The sequence below is a fragment of the Scleropages formosus genome, chromosome 5 (genome assembly GCF_900964775.1).
Source record: "Scleropages formosus chromosome 5, fSclFor1.1, whole genome shotgun sequence".
NCBI lineage: Eukaryota > Metazoa > Chordata > Actinopteri > Osteoglossiformes > Osteoglossidae > Scleropages > Scleropages formosus.
This window is the reverse complement of record NC_041810.1, coordinates 21295480-21320807: the sequence shown is the minus strand read 5'-3', so window position 1 is coordinate 21320807 and position 25328 is coordinate 21295480. Positions and strand designations below refer to the sequence as shown.

At 42.2% G+C, this 25328-nt stretch overlaps 1 protein-coding gene across 2 annotated transcripts; it reads right to left on the bottom strand.

Annotated features, from left to right (window-relative positions):
• Nucleotides 1-914: 914 nt before the first annotated feature.
• LOC108921149 (C-Jun-amino-terminal kinase-interacting protein 2-like) lies at nucleotides 915-25328 on the bottom strand. 2 transcript variants are annotated; one of them, XM_018730472.2, is made up of 13 exons: nucleotides 24475-25328; nucleotides 16801-16906; nucleotides 10542-10787; nucleotides 10306-10387; nucleotides 9625-9819; nucleotides 7201-9498; nucleotides 6564-6639; nucleotides 5631-5803; nucleotides 5253-5362; nucleotides 4624-4746; nucleotides 4320-4390; nucleotides 4048-4146; nucleotides 915-3059 (listed from the first exon to the last, which is right to left on the bottom strand). In XM_018730472.2, exons 1-13 carry the CDS (start codon nucleotides 24537-24539, stop codon nucleotides 2987-2989), a joined length of 3717 nt encoding a protein of 1238 aa, XP_018585988.2. In that variant the 5' UTR covers nucleotides 24540-25328; the 3' UTR covers nucleotides 915-2986. The 2 variants fall into 2 exon arrangements, with proteins under 2 accessions (XP_018585988.2, XP_018585987.2); XM_018730471.2 differs by having other exon boundaries at nucleotides 7201-9819.

Sequence of the window (25328 nt, the reverse complement as noted above, 5' to 3'; positions counted from 1 at the left end):
CTGCTGAAGACTGGAAAATTTGGAAACCCTTCCATCAAAATGGAGATTAATCATATGGGAATGCAAAGCAAAAAAACATTTTTCAATACAATAACACGATGCAATACCCACCCCATAGGAAAGTTACCTGTACAAGTTGATTTAAAGTTTTTTCTACATTGCTATACAACAGATGTCCACTTTACAGTCTTTTCACCTTACTTTTCTCTGACGGAAGAGATGACTCAGATGAATGTTTATCTTGAAACAAAGACAACAAAGCGTAGGTGTTAAGACTTGAGTCCAACAATGTAGTCCACAATAATACACAGTAATTTTAAAATTGTTTTTAATTCCAGTTAGGCAAGTTTGAATTTGCCACTGAACAATTAAATAGTGTAAAGCAAATTGTTACTAAGCAGGCTGAGCACATATTGCATTTGGTATGTATGCACCCACACTTGATTTAAAAGATTACTTGTTGCTTTAATTTGTAGTCGCCTCAATTATCTACTCATGTTTCATTGATTAAACACAATCAAGTTTTATGCATAATGTTACACAACAAAAAATAGGTCTGACATTTAAATACACACATACAAGGTGACTGCCTAGGAAGAGAACAATGAACATGCAAAAAGCCTGTACACTTTCAGGTTGGTATAGCACTAGCTGGAATTATATCATCCAGTCTGTTACTAATGCATAATCAGTACAAGGCAAGACATGACAAAAGCACAGACATTACATGATAACCTTGGGGGAAAGTATGTCCCCACTTACATTCTTTGTCGTATTTGCCTAATGGGGTGTCATCAAAGGTATATTGTGTACTTTGTTTAAAAATCACAATTCTAGTTCTTAGCTTTGCCATGTTGTGGCCTTCCAAAGTATTTAAGGATACTTTGGAATACACCGGATTAGATTTTTTTTTTAAAAAAAAAAAAAATCATTCAGTTCTCTAAATCGAGTGCATAGCTTGTTCTACTTCATTTGTACATATTTTTCATACACTTTTTATCCAATAAGTTATGCCTCAAGAGATGCAGAGTAATTTAAATAGCAGATGAATAACAATAATGTCTTTTCCTGAATTAAAGTATGTGAACTTGTGTTTTATATTGACTTTACATTTTGTTATTATGAGTCCATTAATTATAAAATGCTGAAATGGCTTTAAGGTGCAGCAGTGAACAACACATAAAATGAGATGGTTTCTATCTATTCAGCTTTACTGCTGACATCTAAAGAACCTTGGGTATATTTAGACCAGCCTTTTTTCAAGAGCACAAAAATAAATGAATTTGTAGGTACAGCTATTGGAACAGTCAGTTAAGTTATTATGGCTTCCAGCATTGGGGATTTTGTGGTACATATTCAAAACTTGAAATGGAATAGAAAAGTTTCTCAGGAAAAGTTACACAGACAAAAACCTTTTGGTCAAACAGGAACATTCAATCCACACAGTCCATTATGACATGCAGTAACAAGTATGTACACTGAAGCTTTCAAAGGGGCTACTTTTCATCTTTTGTCTAGTTATGTTTAGAAATTGTCTTTAAAAGCTGAATCCTCTTGCCTTGCATCAGAAGAAAGTGTTATCAGTCAACAGGAACGGGAAAGGGGAACTGAAAGGTTTTTTTTAAAAAAAAAAAAAAGAAAAAAAAAGAAGGGACATAAAAGCATGCCCCTGCAGCCTGGTTTTCAAAAGCCTACACAAGTCTCATTCCAATACAGGTGGTCAGGTGAGCTGTAGGTCCACAGCCTGTCCCCTATCTGTGCTTTGAAAAGCAGGCCAAAATGCTGACCTTTAATTGGTCACTGAACGGGATTAGCTAATTCCCTAAGCGCCACAGGTCTACAGACATTGTGGGCCTCTAAAGAGAGAGAAATGCCAAGTACCTGGAGGACACGGTTATTTGCATAAATTTAGCACAATTACTAGTGCAATTAAAAGATAATGGTTGAGTGAACAGGAACCGGAAGCAGCTTCCGCACTTTGGGGAAGACTGTTACACATACAGTTATTTCAATCAACAATCAAACTTGTAATTCTTTAAGATGAAATTGTATTGTCTGGTGTGTGGATCGTTTCAAGGCCTGCAGAAGCCTCCATTACAAGACCACATCATCCCTCCAAGGCCAAAGTAGGGGGGTTACTCACAGCATGCTGTTGCTGCCTCGTTTCACCTGCAATGCACACCGTTACAGCTTTGAAATTAAAATTCCTTTTTAATGTGTGCCCTGGTTTTGTAGGAATCACCACTGCACCACTCAGAGCGACTGCCAAGTATGTGTTTCTCTGCCGTCGGACCATTTTCCCCATGTTTCTCATCTGGTTCAGCTACTTTGGTCTGAAGCACACAAAATGCGCTTTGGGTTCAAACTCAGCGTAGACAGATCATTTCAAACTTCAGAGCAATGTGAAAAATCAGTATGTATGCTACTTACATTATTTTGAGTAATTTCTAATTCTTGCTGTTTATACATGTATGTACATTACATTCTATATTGAACCGAATTTTGACATCCAACTCTGCCAGTAAGTTCAAGTCCCTTCCCTCCACCACATTTTCTTCTTCAACTACAAGTGCATTTCAGTAGGAATCAAATCCACCTCATCCACCTTTTAAGTTGTTATTCTGCTTCATCTAACATGTATTTCCGTGAGGATGTCTGTTTCAGTATTATACCCTTAAAGCCATGCATGCATGTCAGATGTAATTAGTTTGTTTTTAACCAGAGAGAAAAGATATTTTATTTACCAAAGATGCATTTCTGTCACTCTATATCACTGTCTGGTTTGTAAAAAAGTTAAATCATTTTATGTATACCTCTGCGCAGTCCGTATGGTCAGCAGATATGTGGAAACCAAAAAGAAGGGAACTGGAAAACCTTACAAGTGTCTTTTCTCTGAGTGTAGGTATTTTTACAACAGAGAACAGAGCTCCTTGTACAGTATTTGAAGAACATGTCAAAAGAGGGGGGCTGACAGGCTGGCTGTCCCTTACTCCAGGTAGATGTCTTCTGTGGGACAGGCATACTCCAAGTGCTCCTGATAGTACTCCTGGAAGGCTCGTCTGAAACAGAAGTGATGCAAAGTCATTAACAAACCACAGCTTATGACAGTGTGCTAAGAATGACATCACCTCCACAGAGTTGAGGCAACAGTTTCAGTTATTTCCCTTAGCTGAGAATTGGACTGTTCAGCTCAGAAGGCTAATTATACCTCTTTCTGGGAAGTTGAGCCAGGCTGGTTTCATTAGCAATCGCTCAATCAAGGACCTGATTGTCTGCCTTAACCCACTGGGAGTCACACGGGCTTCCTGTGATATCTACTCACTCCCTCCTTATTCTCTCCTAATATACAAAGCACATATAGCAGTAGGCAGTGAAGTGATGAGAGCTGCTGACTTGTACTTAAAGGACATACTAGCTTCAAATCCCACCTCCTACTGGAGTACTTAATCCTACAATGCTTGAGTAAATGTTACCCAGCAGTATAAATGGGTAAATCACTGTAAGCAGCTTAACACTGTAAACGAATAAACAAAGACATACATGTTTCTGTATAAATCAATTCTTGAATCATGAAACAGCCCAAACAGCAATTCACTTAGCCTGAATTCTTCAGAATATTTAAAAAAAAAAAAAAAAAAAAAACCTAATGAAAAGACATTTTCTATATAAAAACATACTCTGTACATACATATATAAAGTGCCTTTATGATATAGGAGCTTTTCATATTCTGAAGAGTTTTCACATGAATTCTAACATGCTTCATATGTTCATGAATTTTCACTTATTAAGCACCCCCTATCCTGAGGTAACAAGATTAGTCATGTGTTTTAATATTAAACAATCTATTTGCAGGACATTGCAGGACTCCCATGGAATGATCTTGATTCCTGGTAAAAATGAAAAATGGGTGTCTTGAATAACTGAAACCCAGTAGAGCTCAACCTATAATTAGTTGGGGAAAGACTGGCCTGATGATGTGTCTTTCCAATTTAAATTAGAATCTTCTGGGAGACAGAGATAACACACAAGTGTGACTGAAAACCTACCCCACACACTCTGCTACCCGCCGCATGGACTCCTGGGATACAAACACGTGACAGGCAAATCGGTTCAACATTGGGTGCTTTGTGATAAACCCAAAGTAGCTGGGGGATACAGAAAAGTCAAGTTAAAGATTTGAAATTATCTCAGTTACAACCCATTTTTCTGATAAAGTATATATTTTACACATAATCATCTGGTAAAAGATAGCTAATACAAACCACAGGGTAGTTAATGTAGATGTTTAACAGCTAGGGTCTCCTAGCCTTATACTCACCAGTTGTTCTTAGGGTGACAGCCACAAAAAGAGATGTTCTTCATCTGGAAGAAGTGACTGCACCTGTCAAACTGGACAAAGATTGGCTGACACATCAGACCAGTGGCCATGAATGCGAAATGCAGATTAATATATTCATTAGCACAATAACATAAGCACAATTTAAAGCTAAAAGAAGTAAAAACAGAACAGCCAGGAAACAACAGCTGTGTTGTGCATTAAAAATAAACTTTACAGATGTAATGTCATAAGCTATGACTGTGTCCCCTCTAGACAGCATGTTCACGTCCCTGCGGCCTCTCACCTCATCCAAAAGCCCATACTCGTCATTCAGGCTCATGATCAGCTTGATACCCTGCAGGCTGACCTCAAGGTCACACAGTGCTGGTGGCCGCAGGTGGACAGTCTGCTTCCGTGTGGTAGCGATCTGCAGAGGGCAAGAAGGAGTGTTGAGGGCATTTGACCTGGTTCAGCAGCTGGGCCCGTTGCAACGGGTGTCCACTGAAAAAGCTGCCAGTAAATCCCAATATGGGATAACCCTGCTGCCAGTCCAGGACTATCCAGGGCAACCTGAATTGCTATTTTCTGGATAGCTTGTAATGTGAACATTTTCCTCAGGGTCATGTGCCCGTGGTATGAATTAGAAAATCTGATGTGCTGTCCATTCAGTGCTCTCGTAGGACTCATAGCTTTGTAGACAGAAACGGGGGGACCAGCAGGAGCTCAGCATATGCAACCAGGCAAAATGCTTCAATGTGCTTTTTTGCCCCCTGGCCCCTCCTTCCCCCCCTTCTGTTCATGCACCACGAATCAAATGTCCGGTCACGCATCCACATTCACAGAGCAGATGGGCTCATGCTCATGGATGGTGTGAGGCTCTGACACTTTGCCCATACTGCAGACGGAGAGCTAAGGTGGGTTGTTTTGTCATACCTTTTGCATGGCTGCACACAGAATGCCATTGCCCTGGTGATAGGGCACCTCCACTGATCCAAGAAACTGCACACTGAAGGTCTCCACCCAGGCTGTGTTCCTCTTCACTCCTAGAAACACAGTTGTTCTCGTGGCCATAATATAATTTAGCAACAAGCTATGCTGAAAGCCTGCAAATTCATATTTGCTCATTCAAACTATGAGACTCGCTATTGCTGTCATACTGCCACTCAAGGCAAATATCCTGCAGAATGACATACTTCTAAAGGTCTGTTGAACCACATGAGGTCATCTTCACATTTATGTTGATCTACACAGCTACAGCTTTTTTATAACAGTACCTGAAAGTAATGAGTTGTGAGTGAATGTTAACCTTACCCAGAATTTCTCTCACTTGCCCAACAACCTCATGGGCATAGTAGGCAGGGAAAATGCCCCTCTCCCCAGTGCGCATGTTGTAACCCCTGTACCAATGGTCATCTTCCTCGTCTTCCACAAACAAGGGGTCATCCACATCCAGCTCCAGCTCGTCTTCATGTCTGGGGATGAATCTACAGTGGACAAAGAAGTGAGGGGCTTATCAGGCACTCAAAAACACTGAGATGGTTGGATCAGGTTAATGCAAATGAGTCGTCAATCTCCCACTGCAAAAAACTGTACCAGCATCACCAAGAACACAGGTCTGTTGTCTTGGCGTAACACCAAGATTCAATAATTCCACTGAAACATTGTTTTTCACGTTTTCGTTCTACCCACATCACAGATCTCTGTCCCTGGAATGACAATACCCTGCCCACTCTGAGCAGAGTGAGTCTAATGAGATTTTGCCAACTTCAAAGGCTGTCAGCGTTCCAAGTCAAGAAACATCCAAGAATTTACTCATTCATTTTACTTGAAGGCAGGAGGGCAAGCAGCTAATTAATTTTACAGCTGTCGCAATGCATTCCTATTCTCGATGCCACAAAAATGTTCCAGTTGATCTTTAATGAAAATGACCACATGAGCAAGCACTCAACTATAAAGAATTTTTACTGGTGTTGTATACCAGTTTGGCACTGGATTTTGACTGAATTTTGCTAATCTTTCTCCTTCACTGCAAACACTTAGCTGCTTAAGTCTCTTTATAGTACATGACATAGGGAAATGGTTAAATAGACCATCATACATGTAGGAGACTATAACAACTTAGAATATTTCCCAAATACATGTGTCCCAATCTTGCAATCTGCAAGATTTCTGAGATTCAGAGCTATACATAACATTACCTCTACAGTCGGTCTCATATCCAGCCTGGTTCGTATAGTGACGCACCTGAACACAGCTCTGTGGGTCTGTTCCCTCTCCTCTCCATTAATCATGCATGAGAAAAGGCCAAAGGACTCCGTACCTGTGCCATAAGCAAAATCAACATCAAAACCAGAATAGCCTCCATGTTTCAGAGCCTATTTTTTTTGTTGTTGAAGATTTTAAAATTTTACCTTCAAGAGGCATGAAATTTAGTAATCTTTGTCAATTTGTACTATCGTTATATCAACTGCACAAAGACACCAGTGCTGTCTGTGACATTATAAGACTTTTTTCTGCCAAACGCTAATTGAATTTTTATCCGTCACTCTGTTTAATCTGTTTTAATGGAACATTGTATTACCAAAAAAAAAAAAAAACCACTCTGGGTTGAGATTAAATAAGATATCCAACTATGTTTTTTACGGCATATAAAAATGAGAACAGAACCAAAATCAGAGAGACAAGCAATTAAAAAGTCTGCCATAAGATATGGTAGTCTTATCGACAGGACAGAAAAAAGTTGGGAAGCTGGGTGATTTGCAAAAAGGGCCACTGCTGCACTTCAAGCTCTGTGAAATTAATGTATTCGCCAACACAAGCAGATATGAAATTTCAGTATGAAGTACGACATCTTTCTCCTTTCAAGTTATTCCCTACTTACTGGACGATCGAGAGGTGTTGTTGACAAAGACATTGAGGAACTTCTTGGAGAAAACCATATCAGCCTCTGGAGAGGAGTCCTCAGAGGAGCTGCAGAGCTCTGGATCAACCCCAAGGGGGCAGTCATCACAGAGTGTGGACACCTCGCTGTCATCACTTAGAACGGATGTGCACCGCCGCAAGCTCACCAGTTCCAGTGTGGCGTTCTCATCAACCACCAGCGTGTACTTCATGGTGTCATACGCCAAAGACTCATCGAGCTGCCGTGCCAATTCACTCACACTTCCATTGACAGGGAGGGAGCTTTCTAGATTTCCATCTCCAAAAGGAGACTTCTGAAGGGACTCCAAGTAGTCCTCGTCATTGTCAATAGAGTAAGTTAGACTGAAGCAGTGGTTGGTCTGGGCAGTTGGAATGTCCAGGGTCAGGCTGCTTTTCACCTCTGTGATGTGATCCAGCAAGTCTACATTTTCTGTTTCCTTGTTCTCCTCCTCTTTGATGTCATCCTCATCTTCACTCAGAGACGTAGACTCAGAGTCATTAGTATCCACTGCTGCATGGTTATTGGAACTAGCCTTCACATCATTTTGATTTTTCATTGATGTGGGAGTAGTGTGATAATCTTCAGTAAGAGACTGTTCTGGATCCAACACTGTTCTGGATCCTTCACTTGCCATCCTGCCTCTGATTTGATCTGTGAAGTCTGCCATGATTTTGTCATTTGAGGGGTTACTCAGATAGAGACATGAGCTTAAGGTGTTGCTTTTCCCTGAATCTGGCTGGAATTCTGAAGCTGTCTTCTCTGTCGCTTTGAGGATATCTTTGTAGTCCATTCCTGTTTTTGAACATGAATCTACACTGATTGCCTTATGGCTCTTTAGTGTGCTACCATCTGATTTTTCTGGGTGGCTGTCTAAAGGCTTGTTCAAAGCATCTGTCTCCAGGTCTGACACAGGAGAAGTTGCATCAGAGGTGAAGGCAGACCTTTTGAAGCAGTCCTCTGGGCAGCTGATAGGGGAGGAGCCCTCTGAAATCATTCTGTTGACAAGATTACTGAGAAGCCATGGGGAATCCGAATTCTCACTCAGATCATCCTCAGATTCTGACTCTGACTCGCAATCACTGTCGTCCACAGCAGGCATGAGTTTGGGTCCCACAGGGAGATAGAATGACTTCTTGAAGCTCTCTAAGCTGTGCTCTGGCTCAATTTCCAACACCAACTGCCTGGAGACATTCTCCTTCCTGTGTTCTGTGGGCAGAATTGCTTCATCTAAATCACCTGCATTCTCATGAACTGCAGAATCGGCACCCTGCAGACCCATCAACAGCTGGCCCCCATCAAGGTTGGTCAAGACCTCAGGCGTTGGAGGCCCCTCTTCAATGAGCTCGAACTGCCCGGGGAACAAGGAGGCTTTTGTTCCCCTCATTCTGCTGCTCTGCACCAGCTCCTTCTCTGCCTCTGGCTCGGACATGGGAGAGCTGGCCTCCTCAATGGAGTTGGTGAGATGGGAAGACCGACCGCTGCTGCTTTCGCTGGTTAGGTCCAGCTCTGTCTCTGAGATGGATGAGATCATGTGATTGACTAGCGGTCCTCCACAAGCGAAGACAGCCTCCAGTTCTCCATCAACATCTGAGTCAGATGCCGGTGAGCTAAGGTTGTTGCTGTTGTGCTCCGATCCTGTGTACCTCTCACAGTCTTTGCTGTTCATGTCAGCAATGCCTGGATCAGAAGAAGGTGAGGTGGACTCACTGGAGCCAGTAGAGGGATGACTTTGAGCACAAATGTTCTGTTCAGCATGAGCCTCCTCCAGTTCAACATCAGATCGACTGGAGGAAGAAGCATAGCTAGAAAATGACGTCGGTTCACAATGCTCAATGGAAGGAAACTCCACATAAGAGGAGTCACCATCCTTTTTACAAACCAGTTCATAGCTTTCTTTGCACATAAGGGCTACATCTACATCAAAATCTCTGTCAAGTTCCTCATCCGACAGAGGGGTTCCAGCCTGGCTATAAGCAGGAGCAGTGGATGAAAGGCACCTACTGGTGCAGTCTAAAGTGATGTCATTCTCTAACTCTGGGTCCACGGCAGACTCGGTGATGACAGTGTAAGTATCATTAGCCTGTCTAGATCGGCCTGGCCACCTTTCGGCACAGTCACTGCTCAGGTCATGGTCAACGCCAGAGTGCTCAGACACGTCGTCAGTGGCCGGGATGCTCGCACCCGGACCACCAGCATCAACACTAGGTTCTGCTTCAGGGTCTGAGCCGCTGGACATTTTATGTTGACCAAAAGACCCTGTTGGAGAGAGACAGTGTTTAGGCGAAATCCAGCTGTCAGGGAAGGAGGAATACAGTGGGGATGGCGGTGACGAGAGTATGTTCATGTTGTGATCTTCCACAGGCAGGTGACACATCTTTTTACCGTATTCTGGCCTTTCCCGTCTGTTGCCCTCAAAGTCGTACAGCAGGGGTCTGAGGGGCGACCCTGTGCGCCCACTGTCCACACACTGTTTTTGGGGTGTACCTTTGCTTTGGGACCCCAAACCTGGTGCAGGTGCACACTGGCTGTTCACATGGGCACCATCCTCAAGGCAAGAATGGGTTGGAGACAAGCAACCTACAATGATAAGATAAAGACCCCAAATATGTTACATTCAAACACAACACCACCATTAAAACTCCTATATGACATCTTTCAGCAACTTAGCCTGGCTCAATCACACTAAAAACAATTGATTTTCTTTGATTCAGTGTTCAGTGTCACAGGGCACTCTTCAGTATGTCTGAGATTATACCTACATCAGAGGCAAAAACATATTCTATTCCTTGAACAGCATTATCAGAGAGGACATGAAATCAATATGTACATACATTTTATGGAATAAAATCGCTTTTTCAGAGAAATCCTTTACTTTAGTTATTATTTCATGTCTTAGTTATTTTTATACTTTCATCCAAAATGATACTACTGTATTTTACCAAGTCATCTTAAATATTGACTGGAATGTTAGTCTGTGAAAAACAGCTAAATAAGGTACTGACACCAGCATTCAGACTAAGAATGTGGTAATTTTGCACCACAACATTCAGTGTACTTACTTACCATTTGAGGCAGGGTTGTGAAGAGACTCCTGCCAGCTTGCTTTGTGTGGTGAGACACTGCTATTGTTGTTGTTAAGGGAATCCTGGGAAAAGAGTGAAATCAGTATCAGTCACAGCAACCACTTCCTGGTGACCAGCAGTCACTAAATCAGTCAGCGCTGCTCTTCCTCGGTATAAGCACCAAGGCTTCTGGGTATAACTTGAGTTAGGGGTCTGGCTCAGATATGGACTGCTCACTTGTGACAATGCAGAGGCCAGGTTCAAGGTTGTTGGTCGTCCTCTCTGCAGCGTGCCTGTGGTTGGAGATAGGGGTGGGGAAGCTGATGGACTGGGAGGAGCCTCAGGATCCCCTTCATTCTCCCCCTCTTCTTGCTCCTCATCTTCATCTTCATCATCATCATCATCAATCATCTCAAATTCCTGGAAATCATCTTGAAAGGAGCAGACAGGGTGGTGGTCATTTTTCTCCAGTATAAGACAGTCCTGCAGAGGGGAAGAACAATAGAGTGGGGGGAGGGAGGGCAGTGAAAAAGAGGGTGGGGGGGAAGAAGAGAAGGAAAAATAGGAAGGGATAAAGGTGAGATAAAGAAAAGAATTGAAAGTAGAGACGATTAGAAGGAGAGATTGAAGAGGAGAGAGTAACAAATGTATATTGAGATGAAAAGACAGGAGAAAAGGAAGGAGTGGGGAGAAAAAGAAGCACAATTGCTCAATTAGCATAGTCCAATAACTACTCCCAATGTTGCCTACTTCCGACAACGTGCACTTAGAGCCCCAGCTGCCATCAGCCCAGTTCCTATGGACTCATTTCATGCTCAGAACTATGGAAAGGCCAGATTCCTTGCTTTGTGTCTGGGAGCCATTTACCTGGATTACACCTTTAAATAGCTCATATTTGCACTGTGAACTACATACACAATATGCTCAGGGAATTGTAGAAATGCCAAAGCATTCAAATTGAAACCATTAAAAACAATGGAGAAAGTGCGACAAAGAAAACGAAAGAAATCTGGTAGTTTCAATGAGTTCTGAAGTTTTTGACTTCAGCAAGAAAGCAACGAACTCTTCTCATCAGAGAACTGAGAGCTCCTTCAGGAAATAAACATACCACCTTTGAAAACTCCATTACCCCATTCCAAAGTACTCCAATGGTCTCAGGTGGAGCTCTGCTGACTAATGGATCCATTGGAATGTGAAAAAAAAACCTGTTATTGAAATCAGCGGCTGTATTCCTTTGGTCAGTTTGCAACCTTTAAAATACCTGTTCTCATTAGCACCATACAGAGAGGTGAGCGAGATGACTTTTTGTGTCAAACTACGTATGACAAGATGTTGCACAGATGGCCACAGGAAGCAATGAAAAAAGATTTCAGCTTACAAGCAGTCTTTTTATCAGAGAATAGCTGAATGATGTCACTGAACAGTAAAATGCAGCATGCATAAATGTGGACACTGGTTTGCATCTGGGTAAATCTGTGCAGAGTTTGCATGTACTCCTCATGTTCCTTTGGGTTACACCCAGATCCTCTGGTTTCCTCTCACAGTCCAAAGAAATGAATTTCAGATTCTACATTGCCCTCAGTGTGTGTATATGTGAGTGAATGAGTGTGTTATTGCTCTGGCATCCTGTCCAGAGTGTATCCTGTTTCACAACATATGCCTCTGTGATAGACTCTGGACCACTGAAACCCTGCACTGCACAAGCAGTTACTGAAGATAAATGAATGAATGAACAAAAAGGGCAGGCGGATAGTCGTGAGAAAGACCGCAAATAAAGACTGATGATAATTTCATGGTTTGAGAATAAAGTTAAACTGAAGGCTTTAAAATGTGGATCCCGGGTGAAAGTGGAAAAAGCGTTACCCTGCTTTATAAGTCAATTCATTCGCTATCTCCAGTTTCCTTAGAAACCAAAGGACAAGCCATTTGCCCCAAACCGCAGTGGTTTTATGCAACCGATCCTTAGGCAAGCACATCTCCACTGCTGATTGAGTGAAAAAGAAACCTTGTCAGGAATTAAAATTAGTTTCCCATCCATGAAAAATGAATAGTATAAGCATATTGATAAAGAACACAAGACTGCTTCCCATATATGCAGAAGCTGAAGAGCCTTAGAAAACTTAGCATGAAATAAATAAGGGGGCTGTAGAGGAAGAAGAATAAAGCTGGATGCACCACAGAAAATGTCCTAGTCTGACATGTTAGCTCTAACTGTCTTTGATGACAGGTCTAATGCAGGCAGCTAAAGGAGATACTTAGTTTAGAAGAGATTATTTGAAGTTGGCAGGCTGATTTTATTAAACAGTACTGTTGTTGTATTACTTCTCTTCACAAATGCAGAAATGGCAAGTCGGTCACTCTTTGTATATGCAGACAATATCAGGAGAAGAGCTGCGAAACTACTGTTGCTTAATGCCTAATCAAACAAAGTAACATACTGATTATATAACAACCAGTACTCATCTCTCATCTTATGTATTTACTCATGCTGCTGTGAAAAGATTAAATCCCCTCTTTCACATCAAAGAGAATACAAAGGCAGTTTTCAAATAATGCTGTCTGATGCACACTCTGTGTGTATGCACTGAAGTTGATGACTGCCAGATCAAGATTATACACTTTTTTTCTAGGGAAGGGAAAAAGGAGAAAGAAAAAAAAAAAAAAAAAAAAAATTTAGGAGGTGTAAAAATTCAGGATGTGACAAACAGGCATTTCATGCTTTCCAGAAGAAAGAAAGACACCAATCTGAGGATGACACAAGATAAAAATGTCCCTCTTTACAGACTCTAAAGTTCTCCAAGGCACAGTTAAGATGGTTCTCTATCTAAAAGCATGGCAATGTTTCAACAAGACCTCTCCTTTCATCCATGTGTCATATATCCCATAAAGTGAGCTGTACACCTATGTTTCAAAACTTATAATACAGCATAATTGAAGTTCAGAGAGAAGTTACACCCACATAATACTGAAAGGTACAAGACTTTCATCACCAATCTGCAGTTGTAGTCCACATGTGCAGCAGTAACTGTAGTGCAGTGGGGATGGATTTAAACATATCTTAAAGGCTGCCAGTTACATTAACGATGAATGAAACACTTGACATGATTTTCCCAGTATAATATACAGCTATATAAATGGATAAAACCTGTTAGTCGCTGATTTTAGTGGTAAAAGTGACTCTGGATGTTAGGTACAAACATATTTCTGACCCCAGTTGTAATCATAAGGTATTTGTATTCACAAATTCACAGGCAGTTGTATTCACAATATTATTAGCATTAGTAGTGTTAGTATTAATTCATTAATTGTAACAGTTTCATGGCAAAAGTAGTCGACAACATATACACACACACACGCACACATTTTCAGAACCGCTTGTCCCATACGGGGTCACGGGGAACCGGAGCCTACCCGGTAACACAGGGCTTAAGGCCGAAGGGGGAGGGGACACACCCAGGACGGGACGCCAGTCCGTTGCAAGGCACCCCAAGCGGGACTCGAACCACAGACCCACTGAAGAGCAGGACCCGGTCCAACCCACTGCGCCACCGTGCCCCCACAACATATACAACTTGTTGTTGTTGTTGTTATTATTAATAATAATAATAATAATAATAATAATAATAATAATAATAATAATAATAATATTATTATTATTATTATAATAGTTGCTGTTCATGTAGGGGGTGCGGTGGCGCAGTGGGTTGGACCACGGTCCTGCTGTCCGGTGGGTCTGGGGTTCGAGTCTCGCTTGGGGTGCCTTGCGACGGACTGGCGTCCCGTCCTGGGTGTGTCCCCTCCCGGGTGTGTCCCCTCCCCCTCTGGCCTTACGCCCTGTGTTGCCGGGTAGGCTCCGGTTCCCCGTGACCCCGTATGGGACGAGCGGTTCTGAAAATGTGTGTGTGTGTAGTTGCTGTTCATATGACTAAAAGATACACAGACAGACAGACAGAATATGTATGAACAAAGGTGCAGTTCATATACTGTGACATGACAGGAAAAATTCAGCAAAATGTAGCTCTGATGTGGCAGGTTTCAGCCAGTAATACTGATTAGTGAATGCTGCTCACTATGTAACAAATTTAACCTGACATTGCAGAAACAGTCAGAAAGACTTGAGATTAAATAAGGCGTACAGGGATCCGGAAACAAGTCGAACAGAGATACTCTCCCTTTTACTGGTCAGCAGTATAAGTACTGCCATTGGCTCTGATAAAATTACACCTCTTCATCAACTTGCTTATTTATCTTCACAGGGGTTATCTTTTTGTCAGGGATGAATAAAAGACTATTTTTATAAACCTTTTAAAAAGGACAATGATGTGAGCGGGAGGCAAAAAAATGCTGTTTGGTAAAATATCCAGAATAATATGCCCATTGTGTTTATTTTCATAAGCTTTTACAACTATTGTCTGTTTTACAGGATTGCATTATAGAAGAGCTAAGTGTCTTATCCCCATACCACCGATCCTCTCTTCTGAATATCATAGCGCTTGTTGGCGAAGCTCTGCAGAGCTGCATTCCCTGATCCCTTGCTACAGCCGCAGTAACACAGCATGGTGACGAAATGTCTACACTGCGTAGGGGAAGCAGGTGTCTGCTGATTGCCAGGGGGAAGCCTAAGTGGGCCAGGGCTGAAGACAGACCAACCTTCCACTAACATGCCTTCCTTGAGAATGCTGTCAAGAAAATATCCTGGATTGCTTTCTTTTCTACACAATATATAAACAGGCAGACACCCATCATCACTGTCATGGCTTCAGATGCTTCCATTGCAAGCCCTGCCTGGAGGTGGACCATCGGTGGAGGTGTATAAATCCTGTCTAGGCTCCTGTCTGATATGCCCGCTTTGTAAGGCTCTCAGCACTCTGCTTGTGGATGCCTGCCAGGACTTTCATCTCCCGGACAGGTGTAAGTGCCAAGGGTCACCAAGCTCAATGGACTATCCACAGTATGTAATCCCCATCCAAACTTCACTTCTAGGAAAACAGAGGCTCGTGAGTTAGATTTACATTTATTTATTTAGCTGATGATTTTTTCCAGAGTGACTTCCAATGAACTCTATTTAGTGTTATCAGCCCACACACCTTATTCACCAAGGTGACTACACTGCTAGATACACTACTTGCAATGGGTCGCTCATCCATACATCAGTAGAACCCACTCTCTCTGTCACTCACATACAGTGTTAGACCTCATGGATGCTTCTCTATTACAGACATATGAATTTTATAATTTACTTGTCCAACCTCACCGTATGCAAGTATTTTGCCAGCTCTCTATTAACTTAGTCTAGGTGTAGAGAATCTTTTTCTCTCTCCACATCAAGAAAAACACTACCTAATTGGCTTTACATAGCAAACCTGTGAACCAGTCCTAGATGATCATGCAGATTAAATAAAAGAGACTTAACTGAACACAACTGTGTCTGTTACCAAAATCATTTGAGTTTTATGTGGATATGAAATTTTATGAAGAAATGTTCTTAGGGTAAATGAATGCTAAGAGCCTGGTAGACTTATAAAGTCACCCAAAAAACAACAGTGCAGATGCACGTTTTTTTATGTTTGAGAAAAGGGAAAGCACAAGCAGATGCTTGACTCTACATACATACATACACACACACACACACACACACACACACACACATTTTCAGAACCGCTTATCCCATATGGGGTCACGGGGAACCGGAGCCTACCCAGTAACACAGGGCGTAAGGCCGGAGGGGGAGGGGACACACCCAGGACGGGACGCCAGTCCGTCGCAAGGCACCCCAAGAGGGACTCAAACCCCAGACCCACTAGAGAGCAGGACCGTGGTCCAACCCACTGTGCCACCGCGCCCCCCACTCTACATACACGTGAAGTATATTATCCAACTCTTTTGATATCAGCTGTTTAATACTTGTGTCCTGATCTCACAAAAAATCCATCTCATTCATCTCTAAAACCATGAATCATGAAGCAGAAGTTTAACATTCTGCAATATATTCTATACAGCTCCTGTGATCGCACAGGAGGTAAAAATAACCTGCTGAGCTTCTTACGTAACAGCGTGAGGCACAATGCACATGGCAGATCTGCTGTCAAACCTTAATTAGATTTAGTTCAGTGTTTGTACACACAAGATAAAGAACTGCCTTCTACTGCCACGCAGGACAATCAATCGAGCCCATATGTTCCACCGCCTTGGATAATCATGTACAATTACATCAGAAAGTGCTTGCAGCAGGTGATCTGATGAGGACCCATTGGCTTGGAACAACTGCCTTTTTTCTATAATTTATGTCACGTATAATTTATGTACATAAATGCTGCATTTGTTTATTACACAACTTTGCAGATTACATCTGCATCACTGACACTATGTACGTGGTATTTCCTACATCAACAATGGCATCAATCATCACTGCAACAGTAGGAAACTGTAAAGCCAGCAGCAACCTTCCTCTCCTCTCACATCACCCTGAAGACAGTGTAAAAGAACGTTTGCTCACCTTCTCGTAGGGATCAGAGTCGTAGTTAAGCCCAATCCCGCAGTCATCTGTGATCTCCGATAGGTCTTCATCATCAAACTCCTCCAGGCTTATGTCATGGGCTGACCTGCAAAAGGTAGCGAAAGTTGAGATAACGAGCAATGTACCGCACCCTCACCTGTATCCCTTTCCTACAGGAAAGAAGGCTGCACCATCACTCATGAAGCCAATGCTGAGATCCCACCTCCTACCACCACCCAACGGCTACTTTATACCAGTGGCTTGATATGAAGATCAGACCATCAATCACATTTCATGAGGAAACTTACTGAATTCTAACAGTACCTGCATTTTTGCACATGCCATGCCTTCTTATCTATTTATCCTTCCAGTTTTAAAAAAGACTACTTAGTGTCAATCTGAAAATAAGCATTTGTTTAGGTTTCCCTGTTCCTACTTGTGTTGTCCAGGAAGCAATGCTGCGTATTATGTGTCTCCTTTTGCCTTCAGTCCTCATAACTCACAACCAACTGTACTCCAAGTGTTTATGATAACTTACAATACCTATTTCCAAACAGAAATACCATATCAGGAATCAGGAAAATATCAGTCCCAGTCTTATTTGTCTGCTTCTTCAGTATTTAAGGAGAGCAAACTTAGCATGCATCATTTCTCTTCTCAGAAATTGCCAATTGAGAACAAACCTTTCTCTAAAACAGAAAGACATGAAAAAGTCTTAAAACTGATAATACTCTATCAGCTCACCATCAAAAAAATTGATACTACTGCTACAATCATTTGTTTACTACATTCAATGTAAATTACACACAGAAATATGAACCTATAAAATTCTGTTTCCCGTAATGTGGAACATCCCTATTTACATGTCATCATTTAGCAGTTAGTTTTGTCCAAAGCAACTTTTATCTGAGCGAAAAATACAAAGAGTGCACTACATCAACAGAAGGAGAGATTTGAATGCAGACACGTGATTCTAGGAAATTAAGTCCAGCTACAAAAATCAGCACATTATTACTTTGTCAGTTGTCTGAAATGAGTGACCGTCTGCAGATGTTTATCTTATAAAAATGTTGTAAACTGTTCTACAAGTCAGAACTACCCTTGTGCCCAGCTCCCAGAAACTGTTAAAACATCACAGCCGTACCCCTGCCACATTTCAGCATCTAACAGGTGGTCAGTTTCAATATATTGTATTCTAAACACTATTCGCATATGAAATCAAGTCAGAAGAATTACTCCAAAAAAAATTTATATGAATTTTATATATCGATAACTCTAAAACAAGTGTCAATTTAAATACACTGATTTAAAAATATAGCATAACATAATTGTGTTTATAAATCTACAAGGCTGCAATGCAATGAGCAAAACCAGCAAAGAAAATCCTATACATAAGCTGCTTCAGTTCCCCTTATATTTAAAGTGTGTATCGACAGACAGACTGACTGACAGTCAGATAGTTAGCCCAGGTCTTTTTTAGGGGATTTTTCCAAAGTATATTTAAGCTCAAATATTGATTTGATCCATATGTTTCTTACCAGGGTTCACATTTCGGTCATTCACTAAGTCAACACATCAGACTGTAGCTCATCCAAATATTTGTAGAAGTGATATTTAATTAATTAAAAAAAAACACCAATGTCACTATTTAAGGGATAATGTAATGGATTCAGCACACCCTCAGACATAGCTATAATAGCCTTCTCCAACCTTCATTCAGGCGCTTAGAAAAGACTGGTTGCTCATATTCTGGAGGCGTGTCTTTTATAAGAAGCCTGTGTCCCCTAACTGTGACTACACCTTTGTTATTATTGACAACTGTATTATTTGCTTTACGGAAACAATTTGTCATGTATGTTGCCAAAAATGCTTAATAAATTCTACCCAAATGTAAATCCATCCTCCTGCGTGTCCTACTAAGCTAAAGCCACAGGCAATATCTGAAGACAATGAATTCAAATCTAGGACCAGCAGAGAAAGAACCTAACTTTGCGCAGAAGTGTCCTTTACCTCTCACAAAGCACAAAAGTGGACACACATTTTCTGAGAATATATACTTCTTGTGCCAGGGGGACAAACACATGGATTATACAGAACAGCATCTGGAGCAGAGGCTCGAATCCAGGACATGTTCTGTAATAATATCTACCATTAAGGAGATTTATTCCTGCCTAATTCTGATAAACAGAGAGAAAAAAATGAGCTTGCAACTACCATGGAAACAGAGAGGCTGTACTGTGCCTTTCAGTGTTATTACCAGACCCCCTACACCCACACCTTGTTGTTGGGTATAATACATATATGAATTCACCATACTGCAGCCAACTGTTTTTGTGTTTAGTGGCTTAACTGATATGTCTCTCAGCTCAATAAATGAAAAATTGCAAGTGATGCAGGGCACACGTAAATATTACATAACATTAATCTAGTTCATTTAAGAACTGAAACGATTACTGCATTTTGTGTCTAAATTCAGATGACAAATATGAATTAAAAACATCTCCTGGCTGAGTAAACATGGCACAGTGGAGCTATACTGCCCTAGTGTGTCTCAGTAACAGAGTTCAGTCTATTCTCTGAAGGCCGAGATCCTCCTAAAAGCAGTACAGCTCATCTGCAAAGTACCAATGTCACGGCACATGGTGACAATCAACCGCAGCACAGTTTCAAATCTGCTGTTCATCTCAACACTGCAATTTCACAAATGTCAAAAGGCTTATTTTTCAGCTAAGACACCATGTCAAATGCTCTCATAATACATGAGCTGATACCAGACGGTGTGCAGAAAAAAGGCTGTTTTCCATGTACCCTCTGCACACTGTGCTTGGGCTAAGTCTGCCCAAATGACTATAGGAAATCATGCAATGCAGATAAAAATATGTAAAAGGTCAGTGCTTGGTCCTTCAACAGGAACCAATCAGGAGCGACTTCAACCACCACGATGTCTGAAGATGCCAGCCAGTGTTCCACTTAGACAGGAGCAATATGAGGTAATGTTGCCTGTACCATCCAAAAGCCACACATTTGGCAGGAAAGGATGCAGAGAATTAACTTATGAATTAAGAAAAAGTGCTTATAAAAAGCTATTTATCCCACAAGGGGGAAGTCTGCCACACATTCTTGGGTTTTATTTGGGCTACAAAGGGTGGAAAGACTTATTTTCCTGGGTTTTGGCACAGACAATATGGTGCAAAGTACACAGGTTTGCATTTACAATAGAAGCAAACAACAGAAGTCATAGGACATGTTGACTTCACCATCAGTCCGTGACTGACAACAGCGTTTAACTCTGAGGTATCAACTGCGCCCACACACCAACCATCGTCATGGAAATCAGCGTGAGTGGAATCCTGAGGCCACAACCAATAACAGCCTAGCTGTGGGGGACCTACGATAGGCATCCAAGCTCTTCTAAGCAGGTGGAGCTTACCAATGTAATACCTGCGCATATAAGAAACAATTAAAACCATGGCCACAAATTTCCTTGAAGTACTGATGAAGTATGGTGGCGTTAAAAAAAAAGGATTGTTTCTCAATTATAAGTTACATCCGTGCTATGTTATTTTTTCTACCAGAACCTTCTACTTAACAGATAAACAATGTTTACTGCGAAGTGCATTCCATCTAAAGTCCAGCTAAAACATCCAATGGGATGCAGGTGGTGTATTCTGGTGTTATAGTTTCAACATGGAGAATGGAAATGAGTCACCAGCCCAAATGACCAGAAATCTTGAAACATCCAGCAAGAGACGGGCCAAATGCTGAAACCAAATTGCAAGGACTCCTCGGTTTCTGCAACAGTTCCAGCCGTGTCACGCAGAGCACTTTGACACGTGCTAGAGTGGGATAATATTCTTAGATTTAAGTCTGATACCAACAAGACATCCAGATATACTTCCTAAGGTAGATGATAACTGAGCATGTGAGCTTGGGTAAGTCATATACAGGTACCGACTTAACAGCTGCAGAATCCAAGTGCCTTCATGTCTTACTTAACCAAAGCAGCACTGCATTTCCACTAAGTTTAACTACACACCTGACATTACAAACTTCACCATCATTAGCCCCACTACTCCTCATTACTTGTGAAAGCTGGAGTTGGTGTACACCCACAATTCAGTCAAAGCACAAGCATCCTATTAGTTTCAATGTCATATACTCACTGACAAATTTGTAAAGCATTCCAACTACAAAATATCTCACTGACAAAAAAGCTCTTGGTATCACAAACCAGTTATGAAGTATCTGCTTACAATGTGCAGTATCATCACCTTCCTAGGTGTATTGAAAATACAATGTAATTTCACAGTTATTTTGCAGATCTGACTTGTCTTCTGCAATACTGAGTGCTTTTCTGACTCACAGTGCTCCCATCTCACGTATCTCACTTCCGCTAAGCTGTTTAGAGATGTGATGCTTTGATCTGGAATAAAGGACGGCTTTCCAGGAGAGACTTTGTTTTCAGGGATGGGTTCGACAGCAGCACTATGCAGAACCTCCATCAGTAGGCCATTGTCTTATTGCATGCAGTAACAACGGACTGGGACTTGCATCACACTGCCACAGATGCGCCTACTTACTATACCCCTATAAAAATGCTTCTATTGTGCACACGCAAATGTACTTATAACAACAAATAATCTTACATTAATATGTTAATTAAAGCGATGATGAATTTATTTTCACACATTTTCAGAACCGCTTGTCCCGTACGGGGTCACGGGGAACCGGAGCCTACCCGGCAACACAGGGCGTAAGGCCAGAGGGGGAAGGGGACACACCCAGGACGGGACGCCAGTCCGCCACAAGGCACCCCAAGTGGGACTTGAACCCCAGACCCACCGGAGAGCAGGACTGTGGTCCAACCCACTGCGCCACCGCACCCCCCTCTATGATGAATTTATATTACGTAAAATTATCAAAAATAATGCAACTGTGATTAAAATGGAAAAAAGTGGAGTGAATTATTTCCTTTGCTGCAAAGACACATCTAGGGATTTTACAGATCCTGTCATTTTGATCTATTGTATACCCTGATTTCGTTATTATACCTTCAATACTGAAAACTCTTCTAGAGCAGGAAGAAGAGAGTCTAAGATATGACTTCAACAAGATTAAATAATTCCAGCTTCTAGATGTCTGAAATATAAACACGAATATCACGGATCTGAAAGGAGATTTTTGGCCAGAATTATTTCCCAAGATTATGCAAATGTTAAGCAGTATCATTTGACATTCTTTGAAAACAAAATATAGACTGGAAAAGCAACAAAATGACTTGTGGTTAAACAAATCTATAAGATGCTTACAAAACACAAAAAGTCACCCTACACGCCAGTAATAAACTCTTTACCGAGCAATGCAGAAAAACCTGACAGCTGTTTGTTTATGTGTTTTCTTTAAGCCTCTTATTTGCCAGCCTGCTTTATCAACTGCTTCCCAATTCTAGGATCCTGCTGGCTTCAAAAGGATGAAATTTATGGGCTCCCATTAAAAGAGAACGAGCAAGACAACTGGTAAACTCCAGGGAGTCCTCTGCCCCCCCACAATGCATTATCTTCCTTTATGAAGGATTTCTACTGTACAAGCAAGTCTTTCCTACAACTTTATGAATGTGAACACATCTCATGTTAGCAAGTATACAAAATCTCAAAAGGCATAGGTAAGCACAGCTCCCAGAATAAGGGGGCAGACAGTGAAGTAGTGGTAAGAGCTACGCTCTTCAGATTGAGAGGCTGCAGGTTCCAGTCCCATTGATTCCTGTAACACCCTTAAGCAAGGTACTTACCCTAAACTGCTCCAATAAAAATTATATGAGCCTTACAAACTCTATTGGAGAACGGTGTCAGCTAAATGAATAAATACAAGAACAAATTCAGCAGATTCAGTAATAAGATGCCACAAAAGGAATTACTCAGAGAAATCCTGACATAAGAGAAAAACAAAATGACAAATCAAGGCAGCCTCCTGGAACAAGCCTTGCAGTATATGTTGCAGAGAAACAGACTTAAGATCAGTAGAAGCCAGAAATCGTCAAAACTTTACCAACACTCATCTAAAAAATCAGATTATTTTCCATGTATTACTTCTAATATTCCTGCAATACAGTACACCACAGTAACTTCTGGAACTGCTATCATTAAACTGTCAACAAAAAGGGGTGATGCTCTCTAGTACTTTTATTACCTGACACCTTTCGTGTGATTTAAAATGGTAATCAACACTGTGATGATTTATTCATTTTGCCACCATTATATTCATACAGTATCAGTTGAGTGCTTCACTAAGATACTGTATTTCACTTCAAAATACCTGATACAATAACTGCTGCTCAGTGTAAGGCTTTCCAGAATTTCTCAGAACACATATAAAACCATAGCCTTTGCAGTACTGCCAAAACAGAATTATTCACTCATTTCGTGGAAGAGATCATCTGAGGTCGACCTTCTGCTCTCAACCACCCCATTAAAATCTATTTACATGTTACATAATTCAGATTTTTTTCCCCCCCTAAGTGCACGAAGATAGCTTCTTTCTTGGTGTATGTTGTTTTCCCACACCTTTTCCTTAAACAGGGAGTCTTCAGTCCCATTGACTGGGCTGTTTTTCTCCAGTTTACCCAAGGTCATTCTCAATGCTATTTAAACAAAGCTCTCCTTACTCCTTTATCAGGAATAATGGTGCTGAGCCCACCAGCAAAAGTGTAACTGAATTTTAGGGGCTTTAAAGCAGAAGATTGTGTTCCAGAGCCACAGTTCAGGGGTCTGTATTTCATGTTTACAGAAGTCTTTTTTTAATCAGATGGACAGGAAACCAGAGCTTTTCCGAAAGCCTGGTTTATAACACCGTGTGGAGGAACATTCATTCAGGTGGTTTTTTTTTTTTTTTTTTTTTGCTGGTTTGGTAAAATGGTAAAAATATGTTTCAGGTGACTGCTTCAGCTTCCATTAGAAATTACAGCCCAGTGGTTAAGAGTTAGTTACTGCAAGTGTTTTCACCTGAGTTTTCTTCCTGGACCCCCTGGTATGAAAATGGGAAAACTGCATTTCTTCCCACATTGGAAAGATGGAAACGTGGAGCACGTGAAGTAAAGAAGAGTCGCTTAAGTTAAGTTAAAACTAGCGAACAGGCGCCCTGAACACGCCTCGCGGCCACAGCACAGACAGAGCAATTATCGAACTGTTAAAAAAATGCTTGAAATGACTACACGGATAGCCTAAAATGTGGTAGGAGGCGAGTCAAACGTAGTGAGCGCAGAAGTAAAAAGCGGGACAAGCTTCCTTTCTTTCCAGAAGGGCGTCGTCCTCCATCATGAGTCAAGCGGGAGCCCGGAGACAGGTGGCCCTCGGGGCTCTGAGGCGAAGGACGCCGCCGCCTCAGTCCTCTCTCTCTCTCTCTCTCTCGGTTTGTACTGTTATTTCACCAACACCCCCGTACGCAAAGCGACACTGCCTGCGCTGTTACTGCTTCACTGTAAGCCCTTGCAAAAAGGGCCGAGTAACAACCGGAACAGCGCGAGAAAGATGCGTCGAGGTAAACCCCCCCGCAGCGCTATCAGCCGCCCCGGCTGCACGACGCTGCTCTCGAGGACAGGAGGCGCGCGCTCCGGCGCTCGAGCCCAGCCCTGTGGCGCGGGCGTTTCCCGCTCCCCGCGATGGCCGTCTCGAGCCTTACCTGCATCCCGGAGGAGAAAGCGAATGGAAGGTGGAGAGCGAAAACATCTCGGCCCTGTCCGCCATCTTCTTCCAGCGATGACTTTCTAACGTGACTGCAGACGATGACCGAGCGCACAGCCCATTCACCGGTCAGGGAGGGCGCGAGCGAACGAGGAGATTGATGGGTAACGAGGCTGCAGCGACGATTTTCTCCTCCTACGGCCACGCCGCAGATGCCAGGGACACGACGTCGCTACACCACACGCATTTAGTCACGACAACCATTCCAAAATATGGGGAAAAATTGACCAAACAGTGGAAAAAACAGAAAAAGAATAATAGTTTTATTTGCTGGCCACTTCGGCAAAATGTCCGTTTCCACTATCCGCGCTTGAACTTGCAGTGTGTCGCTATACACCTGCACACACCAGGCAGAGAAAAGCCGAATGGGAGAGAGAGAAGCTCTGCCTCGGCGCCACTCGCTGATGGAGAAGAGAAAGGGCGCGTCTCGCGCCGTCAGCCTCCGCGCCCCGCGTGTCGCGACGCTGCTCGTGGGATGCGCAGAGCGCGCGGCGCAGGAGGCGGCACTGCGGATAATCGCGTCGCCCGCCGCATTCGAGAGAGGCAGAACGCGCGAGCGACCTAATCGTGTCACTGCCGGGGTTCCCGAAACGCTGGTTGGACGGATTTGAAGAAAAGAGCTTAAAACCAACACGAAATCGTGCGTGAAAGAGAGACACTAAATACATTTTCTATTGAATCGGGGCGTCGTCAAGGCAACAAGCGAGAAAGCCTTTTCACTTGTAAACATGTCACTCAAACGCGCACTCACTGCAAATAATTAATAGCCAGGAGTTACTGATGTGAGCACTG

What these genes read in the sequence shown, in the direction of transcription:
- LOC108921149 (XM_018730471.2), bottom strand. Translation starts at nt 24,539, where the DNA reads ATGGCGGACAGGGCCGAGATGTTTTCGCTCTCCACCTTCCATTCGCTT. An exon ending in GCAAGTGAGAGAAATTCTGG is followed by an intron (nt 5,363 to 5,630) that starts GTAAGGTTAACA and finishes CTGTGTTTCTAG; the next exon opens with GAGTGAAGAGGAACACAGCC. An exon ending in TGTGTGCAGCCATGCAAAAG is followed by an intron (nt 4,747 to 5,252) that starts GTATGACAAAAC and finishes TGCCCTCTGCAG; the next exon opens with ATCGCTACCACACGGAAGCA.